The 21,391-nt window shown below is 37.5% G+C and overlaps 1 protein-coding gene and 1 long non-coding RNA gene across 2 annotated transcripts in view; both read left to right on the top strand.

Annotated features, from left to right (window-relative positions):
* The window catches only part of LOC134665749 (uncharacterized), a 249,205-nt gene that overhangs the window by 144,769 nt on the left and 83,045 nt on the right, over nucleotides 1–21,391 (top strand). The window lies entirely within an intron of this gene.
* LOC134665734 (ionotropic receptor 40a) overlaps nucleotides 11,886–21,391 on the top strand; it is a 29,700-nt gene continuing 20,194 nt past the window's right edge. The window contains exons 1-6 of the mRNA XM_063522708.1: nucleotides 11,886–12,886; nucleotides 13,470–13,563; nucleotides 13,973–14,068; nucleotides 15,436–15,572; nucleotides 20,266–20,425; nucleotides 20,630–20,736. Of these exons, the coding sequence (XP_063378778.1) occupies nucleotides 12,702–12,886; nucleotides 13,470–13,563; nucleotides 13,973–14,068; nucleotides 15,436–15,572; nucleotides 20,266–20,425; nucleotides 20,630–20,736 (779 nt within the window). The 5' untranslated portion in view covers nucleotides 11,886–12,701. The remainder of the gene's footprint in view (nucleotides 12,887–13,469; nucleotides 13,564–13,972; nucleotides 14,069–15,435; nucleotides 15,573–20,265; nucleotides 20,426–20,629; nucleotides 20,737–21,391) is intronic.

The raw sequence follows: 21,391 nt of genomic DNA, 5'->3' as shown, positions 1-21,391 counted from the left end.
GTCATTTGTGGGTCATGGTTCAGAATCAATCATTTATGATAAACAGGTCCCTCTGAGGGATAAGTTCGCCTTTATACTTAGGTTTTCCCAATTATACCTATTAAGTTACTTTTATTGTGTGTTTATACTACAATAAATGAAATAGTTGTCTTTTTATTCTGTATTTCTAATTCTCTTTGCAATTACCCCCAATATTAAAACTGTTTCGCGTAATAAAATGCCTATTTAATTAATAGAATAGTACCTATGAACATAAACGCGATTGTACAAACAGCAACACTTCTAACTGTACATCGGTGGACCATATTATTATTAAGTTATTACAAAAGGCATAAGGTCCACCGAAGTAGTTAACATGTGATGTGTGTGTGGCGATGGTACTAAGTCGGCCGAAAATCGATGATCCCCTTTCCAAAAAGCACGTAAAACAATGAATGGAATAACTCAAATTCCCTGTAAATATCCGGAATCTAATTAACAAATACTTGCAAGCGATATTTCATTGCTGATTTATCGTTCCTCGGTAAATCATTGCGTACTTATACTTAGAAACAGAGGGCCTACCGCGAACCACGTTCGACGTCTTGACTCTCTGTCGCACTTGTAAATACGTACGTAAGTGTGACAGTGAGGCAACACGTCGAACGTGGTTCGCGGTAGGCCCTCATGAGTGAAGGGGGTTAACTTGGATTACTGGCGGAAAAGTCACTCGGAAATTTGGCTTATTTTCTTGAGCCAGCTATCACAATAAGGTAAAACATCAGAATACTCGTCACTTTTCCACTACGTGACAATTTGATTAATCTTGCGTTATCACTTCACCAAGTCCCCCGCCGCTGTCTGTTTGTGTGTATGTATGTTTGCGATAAACTCAAAAACTACTGAACTGATTTTCATGCGGTTTTCACCTATCAATTGAGTGATTCTAGAAAGGTTTAGTTATATCATTTGTTACCCCTTGCGAAGCCGGGGCAGGTCGCTAGTTATCCAAAAAGGTGGCAGCAGCGTGTTAAGCATTAATTAGCATGTCGAGCACTAGGAACTTTTTGTTATGTGTGCATAGCATTGTACAAATTCCCGAAGTTACCAAATATCAAAAAAATAAATAAAAGGAAGTAAAAAAAAAGAAAAAAAGGAAAAGAAAACAGGAAAAATAAAAAAAAGGAAAAAAGGAAAAGAAGAAAAAAAGAAAAAAAAGAAAAAAAGGAAAAGAAGAAGAAGAAGGAAAGGAAAGGAAGGAAGAAAGAAGGAAAGGAAAGTAAGGAAAAGTTGTCAGAAATTTTAATTTAGCAAATAATGGACCAGACCTTAATATAATGAGAATTTTTACTCATTTTATTTGGTATTTTAGACAATCCTTTTGGCATAATCGTTAAAACGACCTGCAAGCGTATTATGGATGACCTTATCCACGTAATAAAATATCCGTCACTTTATAACACTAGGCGATTGAAAGTGAGGGACGTCGTTTTATCACGGCGTCACGTAGACAAGAACGACCATCATATCCGCGCAGAAGGGCTAATGGCTCCTCTACACGATGGGCCAACGCCGACCACTCCAAGGGACGCATTTATGCGTTAGAGGGAGCAAGTAATATTGCTATCTCATTATACCGCATGGCTGCGTCCCTTGGAGTGACCGACGTTGGTCCATCGTGTAGAGGAGCCATAAGATGGCCGGCTCTTTATTATTTGTCACCATGCCTGTCACGTTCTATCAACTAAGTGCGAAAGTGACGCATGACACGACAGGTGATAAAACGCGACCATGATACCGCTGCAGGAGTTCTGAATTCCAAAGTTTGTCTACAAGCTATGCACAAATAGTACGCGTTCCATTAGACCCCGTGTAGTAGGAAATCCAATCGTGCTCCCCAAGGTGTCACCCGGCCGCTCATATCTTGAGTGGTAGCTCAAACGACTAGATATAGCGATTAGCTCTCAATCATAATTGTCGGTGACCTGAGACAACTAATGGTAACATTCCATTTCTAACCGCAGCTGCACTACCGGTACTGAACGCGTCGCTGTCATTGTCAATTTCCATAGTAAAATCAACAGTAATGCAGCTGTCGTTGGAAATGGACTGTCACCTTAATGGAAGCACAAAAGACGATCATCTGATAAGGCAAACGTACTAGTGCTCGACATGCTAATGCTCAACAGATGACACCTTGCTGTCACCTCTATTGACACTGATTTAAGTTTCAAGATGACATGTACCTAACTGCGCGTGGCAATCAATATTTCTTCGTTTCTTCTGCAACACAAATGGAAATATGTCGTCCAGGCGGCGTAGTACGGTCGCTTTTTTATCCCTTGTCACCATGCCTGTCACGTTCTAACAAGTATGTAAGTGCGAAAAGGACGCGCATAGTGAAAGGCGATAAAAATGGAACCGTGCTGCGCCCGCAGGACATTAAAATGTTAAAAGCGTATGACTTGCGGCAAACGCTCAAACTGTCAACTTCCATCCGCCAGTCTGTTGTGGCTTTCAACACTATCGAAGGTAACCAGTTATTTGATGCCGCGAACTAAAGTGTCTCTGTTTCGCTTGCAGAAAGCTTCGCTTTAATAGGTAATATTGAAAATGAAAAATGAAAATGAAAATGAAAAATTATATATTTAGGTAAAGGTTTCGTTTTAACAATACAGTTAATGGAGTCTCCTAGTAAGTATAATTATACCTGTGACAGGAGACCCCGCTCTTCCCAGCTAACATTTTTGTTCTAACAATTTATTCGTTATACATTTAAAATTTGATTTAGTTTAGTGTAATCTAATCTAGAAACTACCTTACACTAACTTAAGCTAAAATATACATTTTTATTATTATTAAGTGTGTGCGTGTGTGTGTGTGCGTGTGTGTGTGTGTGTGTGTGTGTGTGTGTGTGTGTGTGTGAGTATGATTCTACTATTAATACATCTATACTGCAAAAGAAATAAGGGATTCTATTTCTTCATAGGTTAAGGATTTCAGTTTTTCTGTAACTGTAATTTTACATTTGTTTGATGTCAGGTTATAGATAGATACATATATTAAGAATGCGAAGCAGTGGTAGCCGAGTGGATATGACGTCTGACTTTCAATCCGGAGGTCGGGGGTTCAAATCGTGGCTCGTACCAATGAGTTTTTCGGAACCTATATACGAAATATCATTAGATATTTACCACTAGCTTTTCGGTGAAGGAAAACATCGCGAGGAAACCTGCATACATCTGCGAAGAAATTCAAAGGTGTATGTGAAGTCCCCAATCCGCAGTGGGCTAGCGTGGGGACTATATAGCCCAAGCCCTCTCGCGCATGAGAGGAGGCCTGTGCTCAGCAGTGGGACGTATATAGGCTGAAATGATGATGATGATGATTAAGAATGCATAGTGTCGCGATATGCCACACTGTGATGAGCCCGAACCGCTTCCGTGTAAATTGAAACTACTATTTGGTTTTAAGGTGGTTCTCCTTATGCGAATTTCATACAATTTTATTGGTAAATTTTCTCTTAATACGTAGAGTTACTGCTTACTTTAAACCTTGATGTTTGGGTAGAGGCGGACCAAGAAAAGTCTGCAGCGGATTTGATAGCCCACGCAGTGCAAGTGTTATTTTATACGTCATAATTTCATAGAAGTTTGACGTTTAAAATAACACTTGCACTGCGAGGGCTATTAAATCCGTTGTAGACTTTTCTTGGTTTGACTCTAGTATATAATCGTTTGTCGTCGCCTGATTAAAAATAAAAAGAAAATTAAAAACTGACTTGTTTTTAAAGGTAACATGTGACATTCGGATTCAGACTACATAACACCAGCGCAGCGGCGGTATCATAATCGCATTTTTATCACTTGTCATGTCATGCGGCACTTTCGCACTTACATACTTATTAGAATGTGACGACAGATGGTAAAAAATCGACCATCTTAGCCCCATAGCATTACTGCAGCGGTATTACAGCGCGAAATCACTGCATACTGCATTGCTGCCGCAAATGTCGAATTTCCGGACAGCAACATTCTGCCGCATTCGAACTTCAAGATATTCACAAGAGACGACACGTACTAGATCCATTCTAGATGCGTTATAGTTTAGATATCAACTAGTTCTCTTTTGCAGCGCAATTCGGGCAACCAATGTCACTTTTACGTTAGATAGAGTAAGATATCTATTAGATTTGAATTGGATCTCTAAGTCATATCCTATGGAAATCGTTCAAGAGTATCTCCAGAATCGCGCAAATGTCAAATTTGACAGGTTAGATCTTAAACATATCGTTATCGTATCTTGGTGATATCTAAAAGATATCTAATAGATCGTCGCTGTGCCTACAAAAGTCGCTATGTGATTTTTGTCGATTTTTAGGTTTTAATGCCATTTTGAACCTTATTTCCATACGCATATGCTCCAAAAACAGCGTTGAGCTTATTTCACTATTTAAGGATTTAACAAATGTAGGTATGTGATGCCCATACAATGAATGCTCTTCCTATAATCGCTAACTGGAATAAATCACATAACTACATTAGCTTACTTCAACAGCAATTACAGACGTGCGCTCGCTATGTCATTCTTGACACATAGCGATATTTTCTACTAGTTTATTGAAAAATGATTAGATGCGCTTGCGCCCGATATGTAGTTCCTCGCACATAGCGATAATTTTTGTACAAGTTGGAGTCGATGCTATGTTCCCAGACCGTGTCTGTTACGACACATGGTGGAATTTTCTTATAACAATCCAGTATCCAGTCTACCGTATGTTATTACGTGTGTGTACAAATAATTGAGTTTTGTGAGTTTTCGTTACAAGTTGTTGGCAGTTATAAAGGTAACAAGTGAATGAAAAATTACATAAAAAATAGAAATATGTTTTGCCTATTGTATATTTACTTATTTAAGTACTGCGGAATGGAGTATCGAGACAAACCATTCTGGTTTACCGATGCTTTTGGATCAAAAAATTATGTAATTTTGATTTATCTCTGATAAAAAAAAATAATAAAGTTAGCGCAATGTACTTTATAACATGAACATGTAGTGCATTTATGCATTACTTAAAGAAAAAAAAAATCATGTTATTTTATAGGACATTCTTACACAGATTGACTAAGTCCAACAGTAAGCTCAAGAAGGCTTGTGTTGTGAGTACTCAGACAACGATATATATAATATATAAATATTTAAATACAACCATGACGAAGCCATGACTCAGAAACAAATATTATTTGTGTCATCACACAAATAAATGCCCTTACTGGGATTCGAACGGGGTCCTATTAAGGTCTCATCGCATAATAATTGATTGTCATAATGTAATGTTACGCATAAATCTCTTTTCGCAAATTTTTTCTCCAACTGAAACAGAAAGTATTTTCGAAAATATTTTGCATTGCAAATGGTTTGTGTTATAATTTTTCAGAAATGTTAATATTTCCAGCACAATACCTAACAATAATGCGAAATGAGTTTTATGCGTAACATTACATTAGGACAATCAATTATTATGCGACCCAATATGGACCCGATTCGAACCCAGGGCCATCGCCTTCACAGGCAGGGTCTTAAATACAATATCTTAAATACAAATGGTTTCTTTTCAACTCAGCTAGGCAATATCGTGTCGTGTTTAATATTGTAACACAAACTTAGATAATAAATGAAAAAAAAAGCAGTAAACATCAGACAAATACATTATTAATTATTCATGTCTTTTCAAAGGAAAATAATAAGTACCAGGATATATGTAAAAGAGTCGATTGAATTATTTTTTCGTATGCTGTGTTGGGAGAAAGAAGTTTAAAGAAATATTAGAAGACAACAAAATTTCAATTTACAAGCCACGCAAATACCGCAGTGACCCTTGTGTTGCCTACAAACAAGGAAATATTAATATGTAGTAATATCTAGTTATAATAAAAAAGTACGTAGACTATTCAATCATAATTAAATTTCCATTATATCGACTTAAAAGTTTTTTTTTTCTGTTTTATTGAACACCACATCATTTTATTTAAATCTACCTATGAACTGGTTAAGACACTTAGCGGTTTTAACGACTAAAACAAAAATCGCTATGTAACATATTTATAAAAAAAAAAATTTTTCACACTATTGAAACTAAAATATCATTTCAGGTAATTCCGTAATATATGTTAAAGTGCAAATACTTTTATCATAAAAAATATGATTTGAATATGTTCAATAGTTATCGAAATAAACAGTTTTTTGTGTCTCCTGTAAAGTAGGTTAAAAACACATGGCGACTTTTGTAGGCACAGCGACGAGATGTCTATTTCAAAATCCGAATCGGGCCCTAAGTCATATCCTGTGGAAATCGTTCAAGAGTATCTCCAGAATCGCGCAAATATCAAATTTGACAGGTTAGATCTTAAACATATCGTTATCGTATCTTGGTGATATCTAAAAGATATCTAATAGATGTCTATTTCAAAATCCGAATCGGGCCCTAAGTCATATCCTGTGGAAATCGTTCAAGAGTATCTCCAGAATCGCGCAAATGTCAAATTTGACGGGTTAGATCTTAAACATATCGTTATCGTATCTTGGTGATGTCTAAAAGATGTCTAATAGATGTCTATTTCAAAATCCAAATCGGGCCCTAAGTCATATCCTGTGGAAATCGTTCAAGAGTATCTCCAGAATCGCGTAAATGTCAAATTTGACAGGTTATATCTTAAACATATCGTTATCGTATCTTGGTGATGTCTAATAGATGTCTATTTCAAAATCCGAATCGGGCCCATTGTGTCTGTCTTTTTGTTTTTATTAATCCATGTTACTAGTTAAAATACAGTGAGCTAGCAATAATAACTCCGTTCATTTCGACGCAACCGTTCGTTTTGTTTGTACAAGCGAATCCTTTGTAAAACAGTTTATTGCCTTTATTGGGCTATGTGTGGTTTGGGACTATCTTTATTTGGTTATAGGTTTTTTCAAATGGAAACTGCAGTCGTCAAACAATTAATAAAATGTTCAGGAATGTTTTGGGAGCATTTGACCGTTATGTAATCGACATTTTCAGTCATTTTTAGGGTTCCGTATACAAAACGGGACCCTATTACTTAGTGTAAGGCAGTCGTGCAGCGGGGCGGGGCGTGCGGCGTGCATGTTAAACAAATGCAAACGTATAGGAGCGGCCTTAGTGCACGCTGCTCAAATCACTTGTGAGCCCGACGCCACGCTGCACGCCCCGCCGAACGCTCCGCTCCGAGTGTCTACATAGGCCAGAGAGGCAGGCAGGCTTAGACTGCTCTGTCCGTCTCTCCGCCTATCTACCCTTATAGCCGAACGTTTTCCCAACCCTTATTTTCAATAAATTACAACATTGATTGGTCGCTAACAATTAATGTTGCAAAACCCCGTTGAACTCAAATAAAACACCGTTGGGTTTTATTATGACACGTCCATAAAGGATGACTTACGCTAGACCGGGCCGGGCCCGGGCCGAGGCGTCCGACATGTCATTTTCTGTGACGGCTGATCGGTGATCACGTGGTGCATTCCATAGAAAACGAAGCGCCGGCAGCTCCGGCCCGGTCTAGCGTGAGTCATCCTTAATATTGGCTTTCTCTATCTAAGCTTTCATATAGTATAAGTGGGATATACCGGGTGTGGCCTGTAACACGAGCAAATACTTAAAACACAAATTGTACTCCTCAAACGGTGACACTTTTGTTCAACAACTTTTAAAAATTATGAAGTATTTATAGACTCCCTATTTTTCATACAAAATAAATATTATCTTCAATGGACGCCATCGCCACGCCATATCATTGTATTGACGTTGCTTGTCACGCCTTAAACATAACAAAATTCGCAAAACATTGCGTCTTAGAATAAACTTTAAAGTGTATTAAAAATCAAACCACAAGTTATTTTTAAAAGTCGCTGAATAAAATGTTGGTCAGTATGAGGATTAGGTACAGTCTACAGTTTAACTTTTTGCTCATATTACAGGTTACACCCATGCCGGCCGACCTAGCCAAGGTTACAATAGCTATCGCTTCGATAACGATTAGTGCGACAGTGACAGGCCGCGTAGCCAAGATGCCAATCGCTCACGCTCCGTAGCGATCGAAACGCAACTGTCACTGTCGCACTAATATGGAAGAGTGATAGAGAGACATAAAGCTTTTCGCTGTCGAAGCGATAGCGATTGTAACCTTGGCTAGGCCTACTGTTGCGTTTCGATCGCTACGGAGCGTAAGCGATCGGCGTCTTGGCTACGCGGCCGGGTCCTACACGATCGACACGCGTATTCGGGAAACGAGATAATCACAAGATCTAGAAACGATATAGAGATCAACTAGATTTACATTAGATATCGACTAGATGTGACTTGGATATCTAAGTCATAACTTGTCGAAATCGTTCAAGAGGACCTCCAGAATCGCGGAAACGTCAAATTTGACATATTTATCTTGTCGAAATCGTTCAAGAGGACCTCCAGAATCGCGGAAGCGTCAAATTTGACATATCTATCTTACAAATATCTTTAAATTATCCATATCGTAACTTGCTGAGGTCTAGTAGAGATCTAATACATTTTCAGAATCGAGCGGCGAGGGTCAGCCCTACACCTGCTATATTTCCTTTCTCGTTATATTTCGACATGATATTAATAATTCTCGGCGGATTGGAGCGACTGACAGCTTTCAAGTCAAAACCCCGTTTGCTATTCAGGGCTGTGCAGCGCTTTTAATATTTTTATATCAACTTGTTTTATTTTCTTTAACTCAATAGCTATTCAATTCAATTCATGTCATCTTTATTACAGATAAAAGATCCATATTACATTGAAATCACGAACACAGTTAAAATAACAATAAATAGATATATATAAAAATTTAATAAAAAATTCAGTCATGTAACAAATAAAAAGACAGATTAAACAATTACAAAATTTATATTAATAATGGCAAAAATTCCATCGAATCAATACATGTAGGCTATTCCAGTGTTTCGCTATGGGGAAGTCCTATTGTTGTCCGTATAACAATCTGAAACGTCAAGATGTGTGTACTGTATACAATACCTAGCAAACAACAACATATTTCATAATCCGTTTCAGTATTTTCTTAATTTAAACAACGATACGATAATGACATTAATTAAAGGTTAACTGGAAGAAAGGGATAAGTTCGCCTTTGTACTGCCTATCCTGTGCCATAAATTTGTGTTTTGTACAATAAAGAGTTTATACATACATACATAATGACCTTGATTTGTATCGACCGGGATATGAACCTCATACCCCGGCCGGCGAGAGCAAAAATGCGTTGACAGCTTAATAGTGCGAGGACACACACTTTGGTCGATGTCGATAAAAACAACACGATGTACTGGACCACCGTTATATGCAGAAGTATTAATTATTGTTGTAAACAAAATTAAAACCAAGTGTTTGTATTTATTCAGTATTTTATGTAATTTTCGTAATATACAATTAGCATTTTTTCTAAATTTTCTGATTTTAAACTCCTTCGCCTTGCCGATAAAATCCATTTCATCCAACTAAAGGACCGTTCTAAATCTACTGTAGTAATCGGAGCAAAACGAAATAATTCATAGTGATTATGAATTTGTTCTGTATTAGGTAGTTCCACTTCTCTGCCAGATATCAATTTATTTAAATTGTTTAAAGTTAAAATGCCCACTGTTCTTCTTCAACACATTCTGATACTTATTGTGAAGAACTTTATAATAATAATAATTTTATGTTGATAGAAAATTCTTTTAGGGTTATTCTTAGAAACGCGTGGAGGTATCAAGTTGAAAGAAATAACAAATACTAATGGCTCAGTTTAATAAAAAAATTGTGCTTAATTAAAAGTCGACTAATCTATCGACATCCATATGTCGATAGAATAGTCGATATTTAATTAAGCACTAGGAGCAGACGCATTTTTGCTCTCGCCGGCCGGGGTATGGTGATTACCATTTGTATTGTTTCCGAGCTCCCGATATTTCGACGCAGTTACATGCATCTTGTTCACAGGTAACTGGTCTAGTGAAATAACCGTGAATCATTCAAAACTGTCATTAATAACCTTTGAGCGACATTACCTGTGAGTTCTAAGAAAAAAAAATCGGCCAAGTGCGAGTCGGACTCGCGTTTCTCGGGTTCAGTACATAAGTCCGACTCACGCTTGACTACACATTTCTAATAGGTTTTCCTGTCATCTATAGGTATAGAACTATTTTGTGTATTTTTTTTCAATATTTTAGACCCATCAGTTTCGGAGATAAAGGTAATTGTCATTTTTTGGATATTTTTTTAAATAACTTCGAACCTATGTATTTTAAAATTATAAAAAAAACATGTCCATCTTTGGGTCACTAATTTACATATGTGTACCAAATTTCAATTTAATTGGTCAAGTAGTTTCCGAGAAAATAGGCTGTGACAGACGGACAGACAGACAGACGCACGAGTGATCCTATAAGGGTTCCGTTTTTTCCTTTTGAGGTACGGAACCCTAAAAATGTTCTTTTTCTTTTTTTATGGCCTGACCCTCTAAGCCAAATCTCATAGAACCAAACAAGAGACAGCTAAAATATATGCTGTTTACATAGTTTACACAAACCCTTGACAGTTGCCAACCCCATTTGATAAACATGAGGCTACTCTAAACCCGGATACAACTGTACATAAACCAAAGGCACCCAAATCAAATCGCTCAAATTGATCATATTCGATGGTAAAAAGGGCCCACAGCCGACCCTTGAGGCATTCGGCAGGGTGTTACATGGCAAAGCTCTCAAGTCAGTCAAGTGAGACCTTTAGACTGCCATTACCGCGTCACACGTCATCGCACCCAGGGCGGTTAGTATAGACTGGACAGTAGAGACCCTAAAAATAGCTAGCTGTAGGTTTGATTCACAGTACGTTTGTAAAAACACAATATTTTGCAAGTTGCATAAATGTATGTATGTAAACACTTAACAGTCGGTTCGCTAACATAAGTGTCCACTTTTCTATACAATTAGTTTGGCAACTTGGGTACTTAAGTTGGGGCACCGACCGTCGGTACACAAGATATTTAATGTCAATTTGAATTTGATTTGTAATATTTTACAGTTAATATTTTCCTCGCGTTAGCCGCGTTAGCGTGGTGAAATTTTTTGTGTTTCACTCAGGAGCAAAGTTTGTTAAACGCTCGTGCCTTGAAATCCTCGCAATACTCGTGGTTAAAATTTTGGAATCTTTCGCTTGCTCGAGTATCAATATTAGCACAAAAGGTTAAACAAAACTTTGGCTTCTTGTAAAACAAATTACTATTTACAACTTCTGCGCGGATTAAATTACAGGTGGAAAATAGTACTTAGTAGTTGGAGGCCCGAGGAAGAACATTGCAGTGTGGAAAGATAAGTCGGGTCCTGGAGGGAAACTACCTTAAATCCTTAAGCTGGCTCATTTTACTTAAAGGAGACATTCCTTTATTTTTAAAAAGAAACAAAACTGCATTTAAAGACTTTTCTTTTTTTCTTCAATTTGGCTTGTCTTAAAAAATCTTGAGTACCTACTAAATACTGACTGACTTATCTTTCCACACTGTGTAATAGTTTTTATCAATCATCATCATAACATGACTGTATACGAGGTCGCAATCAGAAGCTAGTTATTATTATAATACATAGAAGGGACCTACATATTAAGGATGACTCACACTAGATCGGGCCGTGCCCGGGCCGGGGCGCCCGACATGTCATTTTTTATGACAACAGACCGTTGATCACGTGGTTCCTTCCATAGAAGACGAAGCGCTAGAAGCTCCGGGCCGGCCCGGTCTAGCGGTCATCCTTTAGGCAGAAACACATGTTTGAAATATACTTTCTGACGTGTTATCTAATCTACATAACGACTTATATAATTCAGTAACACAGTGTAGTATAAAAGCGATAGTCGCAACTACTTCATAATAACTCCGACCGTACGCAAGTTCCCAACAAAAAGTTGCTCTCGTTATCGTGACATCGTTTATCTCAACAATTTCGCTCCTAACTAACAATATTTCTTTAGCTTTCAGATAATGAGAAACATTTTATCAAACGACATATTTTTTGCGCAACATAGTTTAGATTATTTCTAGTGTTGCTAATTCGTGCTGGAAATTTTACTCTTTGAAATTCAAGTAGTTAATATTATAATACATAAGTACCTGATTTATTTTTTTATATTGATAGTTTTGGCTCGTTGCTTTGTTATCTACCGAGATTCTTCTCACTTGATGGTCTCATCGGGAGATCTACGCTGGAATTCTCCAGCCATCAACATGTTGAGATTAGGCCATTAAATTGCGTGGCACTTTTTTCTGAAAAATATTTCTTATAAGCATTTTGTTTCATTTGTATTTACGAATAGAAATATCTCTATTCTATGTTTTTTATAACACTTCGTTATCAAACAAGAAAGTAAGAGGTTACCTACTGTAAGTTTCCTATGGTTGCTTATAATGCTAGGAGCATCACAATTGCTAATATGTTCATATATTTTACTTAACAAAATTAATCAATTTTCATTTTATATATCTCAAATTAGGACTTCAACTCAATTAATTAGTAAAAAAACATTTGCCAAAACTAAAACAAGTGTTGTTAAACAAAAACTCAACTAAATCCAAAAATAACTCCAATCATTCTGCTCTAAAACTTTCCCCGTTAATTCTCGCAAACAAGCGAAAATGAAGCGCGCATTCGTCTTATTCCTAACTTTCTGTTTGGGCCACTGTTTCTTCGACATACGAGATATAATGTCGGGCACTATGAACCGTCTCCCCGGGGACTTTGCGGCGGCCATTAAGGACATCGCGGAGGGTCTGCCCGCGAAAACGATGACCGTTGTCCGGGGGAACTCGACGAATTTAAGGTAAATAATTGGGTTGCGATCATTTTGGGTATTGGTTGTTTTAGAAGCTTTCATTTAACTTGCTGTGTTAAGGATACGCTAAACGGTCTGCGTCTAGGCCGAGACTTCCAATACTTCATTTTCTATGACGGATGATCATCTTCAATACTTCGTTTTCTATGACGGATGGTCATCAGGATGATTTCTATAGAAAACTGATGTGTCGGACGCCTCTTTCCTGTCCAGTCGCAGTATACTTAGCTTGATTTAAATAAAGATTATTTAGAGCGAGCTGTAAAATTGTATGGACACATTATGAATGAATTTTGTCATATGTCGGTCAGATTCGCAATTTGAGCTAATCATTGTTTTTACATAAGTACATAATTTCTACTCGCTCTATATTTTATTACAATTTTTTGTAACGAAAACTAATTATAGACATAGATACATGTTACGTAAATATTCATACAAGATTCATGTAACTAAAGCACTTCGTTTTAAAATAAAAGCATTAGTTTAAAAAGTGACTTAGAAGACGTAACTATGTTAATGACTTAAAAGAAGAAGTTCTGTCCAAATAAATACATTTTTAATGTTATAGTGCCGAAGATACGTACGAACTTTTCTGCTTGCTGAGCGCGCACTCGGTCCAAGTTATTAACTTAGACATCAAGACAAAGGAGAACAAAGAAAAGGTAATACATTTAATGATCCATTAAAAGATAAAACTCTTTTTTTGGGTACCGTATTCAACTACCTTATAGTTTATAGTTTCGCCATTGTCCGTCTGTCTATCCATTCGCGGTTTTGCTCCGTGATTGTCCTAGAAAGCTGTAATTTGTAATTATTATGTAAGTATTATATAAATTAGTCACGCCAACAAATTAAGGACGGTTTTTTCACATCAATTTTTTAAGTAGAGTGTCGTTGAATAGGTATTTAAAAACTACTAGGGTTTTTTGATAAACAGAATATGTTCGGAAAAATTCGCTCCGAAGGACAAAATTGTGCCTTTTTCTCTAACTTTTGAACTAAGCATAGCTCGACATGACATGCTAGTTGTGTAACAAATGACTATTATACACATAATACTATTCTTCACAGTATTACGCTTTCGTGAAAGAAGCTCTGGACGTCTCTGATGAAAGAACGAGTCTCATACTCTGCGAGCCATATGAATGCGAGGCAATTCTATCAGAGGTTTGTATTCACGTATCGTTGTATTCACGTAAGAATGACGAGAACCTATAGGTACTCTGTATCTATAGGTATTTAAATAAAAGTAAATAAATTCTATCCTCAAATGGCTCCTTAAACCAGTTGAGTGTAGATGAAAACATTACATGATCAAATATTGGTTGGATAACTAATAAATTTTATAACTACCCGAAAATGTACAAATTGTTTGTTTACTTTTATTGAAATACCTAAAGATACAGATGTGATGTTACGTAAATGCTCTTGTTCATAGGCCAAGTTTTTTTGTAATTTAAGCATAGCGATTTAAAATGAGAGCTTTACTTCGATTGTATGGAAGTGGCTTTTTGGCGGCGGCGGCGGGTTCATGTGACTCTTAATTCTATGTTCCTCTCGTCGTTTCTGTGTAGGTACATCGTCCATAGCATTACGAGACAGACGATTCGTTAACCATATTGCAAATTCACCAAATTAACGTAGGTACCACAGTTTTAGATTAAGACAAATTGCCAAAAAGTAAGGCTAGCAACAATAAAACAAAGAAGGAAATAAAAATACCCGTCCTCAGAGAAATGTTCGAAACACAATAGCATAAAAATAAAATTATATAGGTGGGCGTTACAGCTGAATTGTGTTCATGGTCGGATATTATAAACGTCTTTTTGTAAAAAGAAATATAACAAAATAAAAATTATTGTTAAAGTGATTGTATTGTGAAATTGAATATTTTCATATGTATGTAAGAACGAGCTTTTAGAGTAGGTAATCGAATTTTCAAAATACTAATAAAGATAACGGCGAACTGAAAATCTCATTTATTGAAGTCGGTTAAAAGAGACTGTGGTGGTAATCTTCCAAAAAGTATGAATAATATTAGCTATTACGCACAACTTCGTTCGCATAAAATCTAAAAGTAGGTTTACCTCCCTACGTAGACTGTATCATAAATTATTAATATCGTTTCCAAGAAACAGATACTTAGTTACCTAGGTCTTTCGGTAACGCAAGTTTAATTAATTTATGGTTTATTCCTTTCTCCTTCTATTGAATATATTAAAATGGGTTCCTCACGTATTTTTAAGTCGAAGCTTGCTCGATATATTTCGCTCCATTACGAGAAGCTTCAACGGGAGCACGCGTTGCTCAAATGTCGCAAACTGCGTTCTCCTCTTCTGAACTGTGAAGCCCTGTGTGTGTGTATCTATGGAGCAAAACATGCCGAGCAATCTTGGACTAAAATAAATACGTGAGTAGTTTTGATATATTTCATTAGAACTGAAATTAGGTACCTACTAAAAACAATTTTTTTTTAAATAGCATAATTACCCTGGAAATCAAACATTGGTTAATTTATATTGTTATGTGTTTAGTTGACGGAAAACAATCTGATCCACCGCACGATCCTGTACCTGTTCTACTGGTCGTACGGGCCCGTCAGCGAGCGTTTCCTGCTCACCCTCTCAGAAGCCATGAGGGTAGCTGTCGTCACCAACCCCCGGCCTGGTGTGTGAGTACATTTATGTTGTTAGTTCACGGAACAACCTGATCCACCGCACGATCCTGTACCTGTTCTACTGGTCGTACGAACCCGTCAGCGAGCGTTTCCTGCTCACCCTCTCAGAAGCCATGAGGGTAGCTGTCGTCACCAACCCCCGGCCTGGTGTGTGAGTACATTTATGTTGTTAGTTCACGGAACAACCTGATCCACCGCACGATCCTGTACCTGTTCTACTGGTCGTACGGGCCCGTCAGCGAGCGGTTCCTGCTCACCCTCTCGGAAGCCATGAGGGTAGCTGTCGTCACCAACCCCCGGCCTGGTGTGTGAGTACATTTATGTTGTTAGTTCACGGAACAACCTGATCCACCGCACGATCCTGTACCTGTTCTACTGGTCGTACGGGCCCGTCAGCGAGCGGTTCCTGCTCACCCTCTCGGAAGCCATGAGGGTAGCTGTCGTCACCAACCCCCGGCCTGGTGTGTGAGTACATTTATGTTGTTGTTAGTTGACGGAACGATCTGATCCACCGCACGATCCTGTACCTGTTCTACTGGTCGTACGGGGCCATCAGCGAGCGGTTCCTCTTCACCCTCTCGGAAGCCATGAGGGTAGCTGTAGTCACCAACCCCCGGCCTGGTGTGTGAGTACAATTGTTTATTTAACAGAAAAAAGAAAAAGCGGTGCTATAATGTATGTGAAAATAGTTATTTACGATGCAAGTGCGGAAAAGAGGAACGTAGGAACTCGTGTCGATTTAAAACACTCCCTTTGGGCGTGTTTTAATTAATCGCCACTCGTTTCGAATTACCTATTCGCACGTGTATCGTACAACGTTTTACAGTACATATGGCCCTTTAAACTTTTGACATCGCACGAAAACTGCTATTTTACACACTAGTGCGGGAAAATTGGACCATACGTCCTGTAAAAATGTTTATGACTGCATTCTGCAGCAAACCTCAAATTATATTAATATCTCATAGAATTAATTACCTTTTTAAAGTTTCCAGCAGCAGTTGCTGCTGATACAGTCTGGATCGAACAGTACCTTTAATGTGTTACAAATGTTACAATAAGATACATATTTACTCATGACAGTGTTCTCTTCACCTGAACAATAATAAATCAACATGGAACAGCTAAATCATTTTTCCGTGGCCGCACCGAAACCAAACATCACCCCTATTCGGGACGCTAATAATTCATTTATCTCCCTCGGGAACAAAATAGACGCCATCCAATTACCACTAATTAGTAAATAATAAATGAATGGAGTATGTAATAGGTAATTTTCCCCATTCATATTAACTATATCACTTGGGACTACGATTATATGTTTACTTTATAAGGTCAGTGATGCCGCTATATTTTTTTACATACTTAGATGGAAATGACTTTGATAGTAGTTTATGTGACTGCTACATAATGAAAGGCATTAAAACTTGAGTTTGGGTTTATGAAACGAACGAAGTGAGTTTTATAATATAATCACACGAGTGTTTTAATGCCTAATTATGTACAGTTTACATACACTGCTTTATTTACACACATATTATAAACTTTCTATGATATATTTACTAATCTCATAAGTCATATTACAGCCGATATTAGGGCACTTTGGTACTTGGCGGAACTCGCGGAAACGAAATATCTTTATCGCACATTTTACACGAAATTTACCAAACGCTAAAACGGTAAAAGACGGTTTGGTGCAATTGACCCTAAGATTGAAATGTCTCTAAAAGATATATAAAGAACTTAATAATAATTAGAACAAGAGGTAGCTGACGAGGCGCAGCGTGCCCATGTTTTTTTTTTATAATAAGTAGGTACCTACTTATGAAATTGTGTCAGTTTACAACGAAGACCTTTGCGAATAAAGATGAACTGAATAAACGTTTTTACAGCCTCAGTCTTTGATCGAAATCCAATTATTTCATCTCCGGTTGCTCTCTCAATTCATCAATTATGAAGCAAAATAAAATATTTACAGTTCGATAATTCAAAGGGATTCTTGATTTTCTCCCATTTTCCGAGAAGAGGCCAAACAACGCCCGATAGTCGGCCGCTCTTGCCGTATTTCTTAAAATTACATTTTGTCCAGAGTTCAATAAGTCAGAGTCGAAACAGTGAAAGATGTCACACTCTTTTACTTGTGTAATTGTGTATATGTATAGTTTTTAAATTTAATTAGTTTTAGGTGTGTGTGTGTTTTTATTTTTATGTTTTTGACATGTACTTTTACACCGTAATAAACGATTTGAATCTGAATCTGAATATAATCGGGAAACCTCTGAAGTAAAGCAAACGGTGGATGTTATTCACTGCATGATTCATGCATAATTGGGACGCCACGCTCGCGGGTATGGAACAATTTATCTGACAGTTGACAGCTGTCAAATAGTATGAAGATGTCGTCCTATGATTCTTGATCCTTCATATTTACTTGATTTTTATTTTCATATAAACATTCCAGTTATTTTTAAGTAATTATCCAGCTAAGAAAGTATGCCACTTCTTAGAAGACGAAATAATTATCAGTTTCTAAATAAGTATACAGTTCTAAATCAAACTGTATATTATATTACTTAGTCTGCAAAAGGGTGTACCCTTGTTTTGCCGACAAACTTTTCATCGAATATTATTTCATCGACAACGATTCATCGAAAGGTTAGTACTAGTAATATTGTTTAGCGTTATTTTGTTTCATATACTATTTATTTCAATTTTTCTTACTGCGTAGAAATACTATTCAACGAATATTACTTGATCGCTGATTCGTTTCAAATTATTTTAATTGGCACAACTACTAAACATTGCAATTCATTTGTTCGACGTATTGCTTTAATACATTTTTATATGTCGTACTACTCATTTATACATTTTTCTGGTGTAACAATTTTAGGTTTAGGTTAGGTTAGAAATGCGACCCCACACAGAAACGAACGGCTATCTAAGTCGGTTTAGGTTAGGTTAGAACTGCAACCCCACACAGAAACGAACGGCTTTAAAAGTAGGTTTAGGTTAGGTTAGAACTGCGACCCCACACAGAAACGAACGGCTTTCAAAGTGGGTTTAGGTTAGGTTAGCATACGCATTCTCTCTGAAACCACTGGTAACTTAAAAAACGACAATTCACCGTTTAATGTTGAATTTAAACAAACGTCCACTGTACAGTTATATATAATAACTTTTTGTTTTGTTTCAAAAAAGTTCACAGACGCGTGTCTCAAGCGGATGGCACTCGCGCTCGCACTGGTCCCAACTGGTCCGAGATATCGTGTCCGTGAGCAGTGTCTATGTGTGCGTTGCTCGAGCGCGCTTTGTATGTAGATTGATTTCTGTACCTGTTTTGTGGTTTAGGTTAGGTTAGAACTGCGACCCCACACAGAAACGAACGGCTTTCAAAGTGGGTTTAGGTTAGGTTAGAACTGCGACCCCACACAGAAACGAACGGCTTCAAAGTGGGTTTAGGTTAGGTTAGAACTGCGACCCCACACAAAAACGAACGGCTTTCAAAGTAGGTTTATGTTAGGTTAGAACTGCGACCCCACACAAAAACGAACGGCTTTTAAAGTAGGTTTAGGTTAGGTTAAAACTGCGACTCCACACAGACACGAACGGCTATCAAAGTAGGTTTAGGTTAGGTTAGAACTGCGACCCCACACAGAAACGAACGTCTTTAAAAGTAGGTTTAGGTTAGGTTAGAACTGCGACCCCACACACAAACGCACGGCTATCAAAGTCAAATATTACATTTTGAAATAATTTTATGCGTAATAAATTGTATTAAATGCAATCCAAAATGAAATAAGAAAACCCGTAAAGAAATACCACGATATAAACTATATACGAAATAACTCGAGTGCCAATTAAAAGTCCTAGATTTAAATTTACTAGTATCAATTCTTCGACGCAATGACTTGTCGATGAAATGAAAATACTTGAAACGTTGTCTTCGAAATAACATTCGATGAAATGTCTGTCGGCAATTCAAGGGTAAACCCTGCAAAAGAAACCTAATTATAATTTAATTGATGGATGCGTTCAAGTACTTTCAATATTCATCTAGTGATCAATCTTTATATACCTTCGTCTTTCACGAAGTTGCACAGAATACGAGCCTAGCGGCCACGTACTTAGTAATTTGATTGGCCGTCCGGTTAGGACTTCGAAACATGTTTTATGAGTGCCAAGGAAAATACGACTTATTGGTTTGGAAGTTTTTTTCACTATTGATGCCGTGGGTTATTGGATTTCGTGATTGCTTGGGGCCAGACAGGCTTAATTTTTGAGTGGCTAGGTGGAACTTCGTCCGATAAAAAAATGTTTCAACATTTATTAACTAAGTACCAGAGCTCTTATCAAAAACAAAAAAACATTCTTACTTATATTTTAATGACTTTAGAGGTCGGTTCTTTTTGCGAATTACATTGTATTTCAGGTTAGTTTTAAAAAAACGCCTATATGACACGCTCTTAAGGCCTAACGTACCTAAACTGCGGAGAGAACCGTGCCTCCGTAAGGTAAATGTACTGGTGCTCGACGCGGTCCCATCAGTACTTGTCATCTTGAAACTAAAATAATTGTCAATACGGGTGACAGCAAGGTGTCACCTATTGGGCATTAGCATGTCGAGCACTAGTACGTTTACCTAACATACAAATAAAAAATCAAATACCCAAAATGATTTTTTCTACAGATTTCGTATTTACTACAACCAGGCTACTCCCCACCAAATTCACCATCTTTCTTTAGTCAACTGGTGGTCAGGGACATTGTACAAGTCACCAGTGCTGCCGCCGGCTGACAGGGTGTACCATGACTTCAAGGGGAGAGTGTTCAGAGTACCCGTGTTGCACGTGAGTAGTTATCTACTATTATTTATGCAAGTGTGATGGAAAACATTATGTGAGCCACGGGTGGTAAAGGAATTACGAACGAGTGTGAATTGAAGCCCGAAGCCAAAGGCGAGGGCTTAATTAACACGAGTATTGTTTTAATAAAAAAATTAATTAATGTATACCGCCCTTAATACACAATGGATTGGAATTCCATATTTGCAGGCCCCGCCCTGGCACTTCGTGAAGTACAACAACGATTCGACCGTCAACGTCACGGGGGGACGGGACGAAAAGCTACTTTCTCTGCTCGCCAAGAAACTAAACTTTCGGTAAATAATCTTCGTACTAGTTGCGACCCATCCATTTTAATTTTCTTTGTTTGAAAAGAAGTGGACATAATATATCTATTGCGAAATAAAATTTACGGATATTTACATACATATAACATACACTGCAATGTGTACAGCCAAAAGTTTCGAAGACAAAAGTCGTGCGATGCTGCTATGAATAATGTTAACACAGTCCTCTTTGCGAGAATTCTTTATAAATATAAAATTTAAATAAGTGTATACTCTACTAAGATGCTGCTTATGTTTCTTCGTAGCCTATAACATACTCAGTTTTGCCGGTATTGTAACGAAAATCCTTCGTAGTGGCGTAACGACAATGTCATGATTAGCGCTGTGGGTAATAAAAGTTTAATTTTAGTCTCCTTTATTGGTCTAAGCTAAAGTACAGGAGGATAAGACACATTACTCGCCTTCAAAAAAAAATTAACCCGAAAAAAATCGAAGTAAATTTACATTTTTAGGGTTCCGTACCCAAAGTCTGAACGGGACCCTTTTACTAAGACTCCACTGTCCTCTGTCCGTCTGTCTGTCTGTCACCACTGTCACCAGACTGTATCTCATGAACCATGACAGCTAGACAGTTGAAATTTTCACACATGGTATATTTCCGTTGCCGCTATAACAACAAATACTA

The sequence above is a fragment of the Cydia fagiglandana genome, chromosome 7 (assembly GCF_963556715.1).
Source record: "Cydia fagiglandana chromosome 7, ilCydFagi1.1, whole genome shotgun sequence".
In the NCBI taxonomy this organism is placed as follows: domain Eukaryota; kingdom Metazoa; phylum Arthropoda; class Insecta; order Lepidoptera; family Tortricidae; genus Cydia; species Cydia fagiglandana.
Note: the sequence above shows the minus strand (reverse complement) of the source record. Positions and strands in the feature narration are given on the sequence as shown.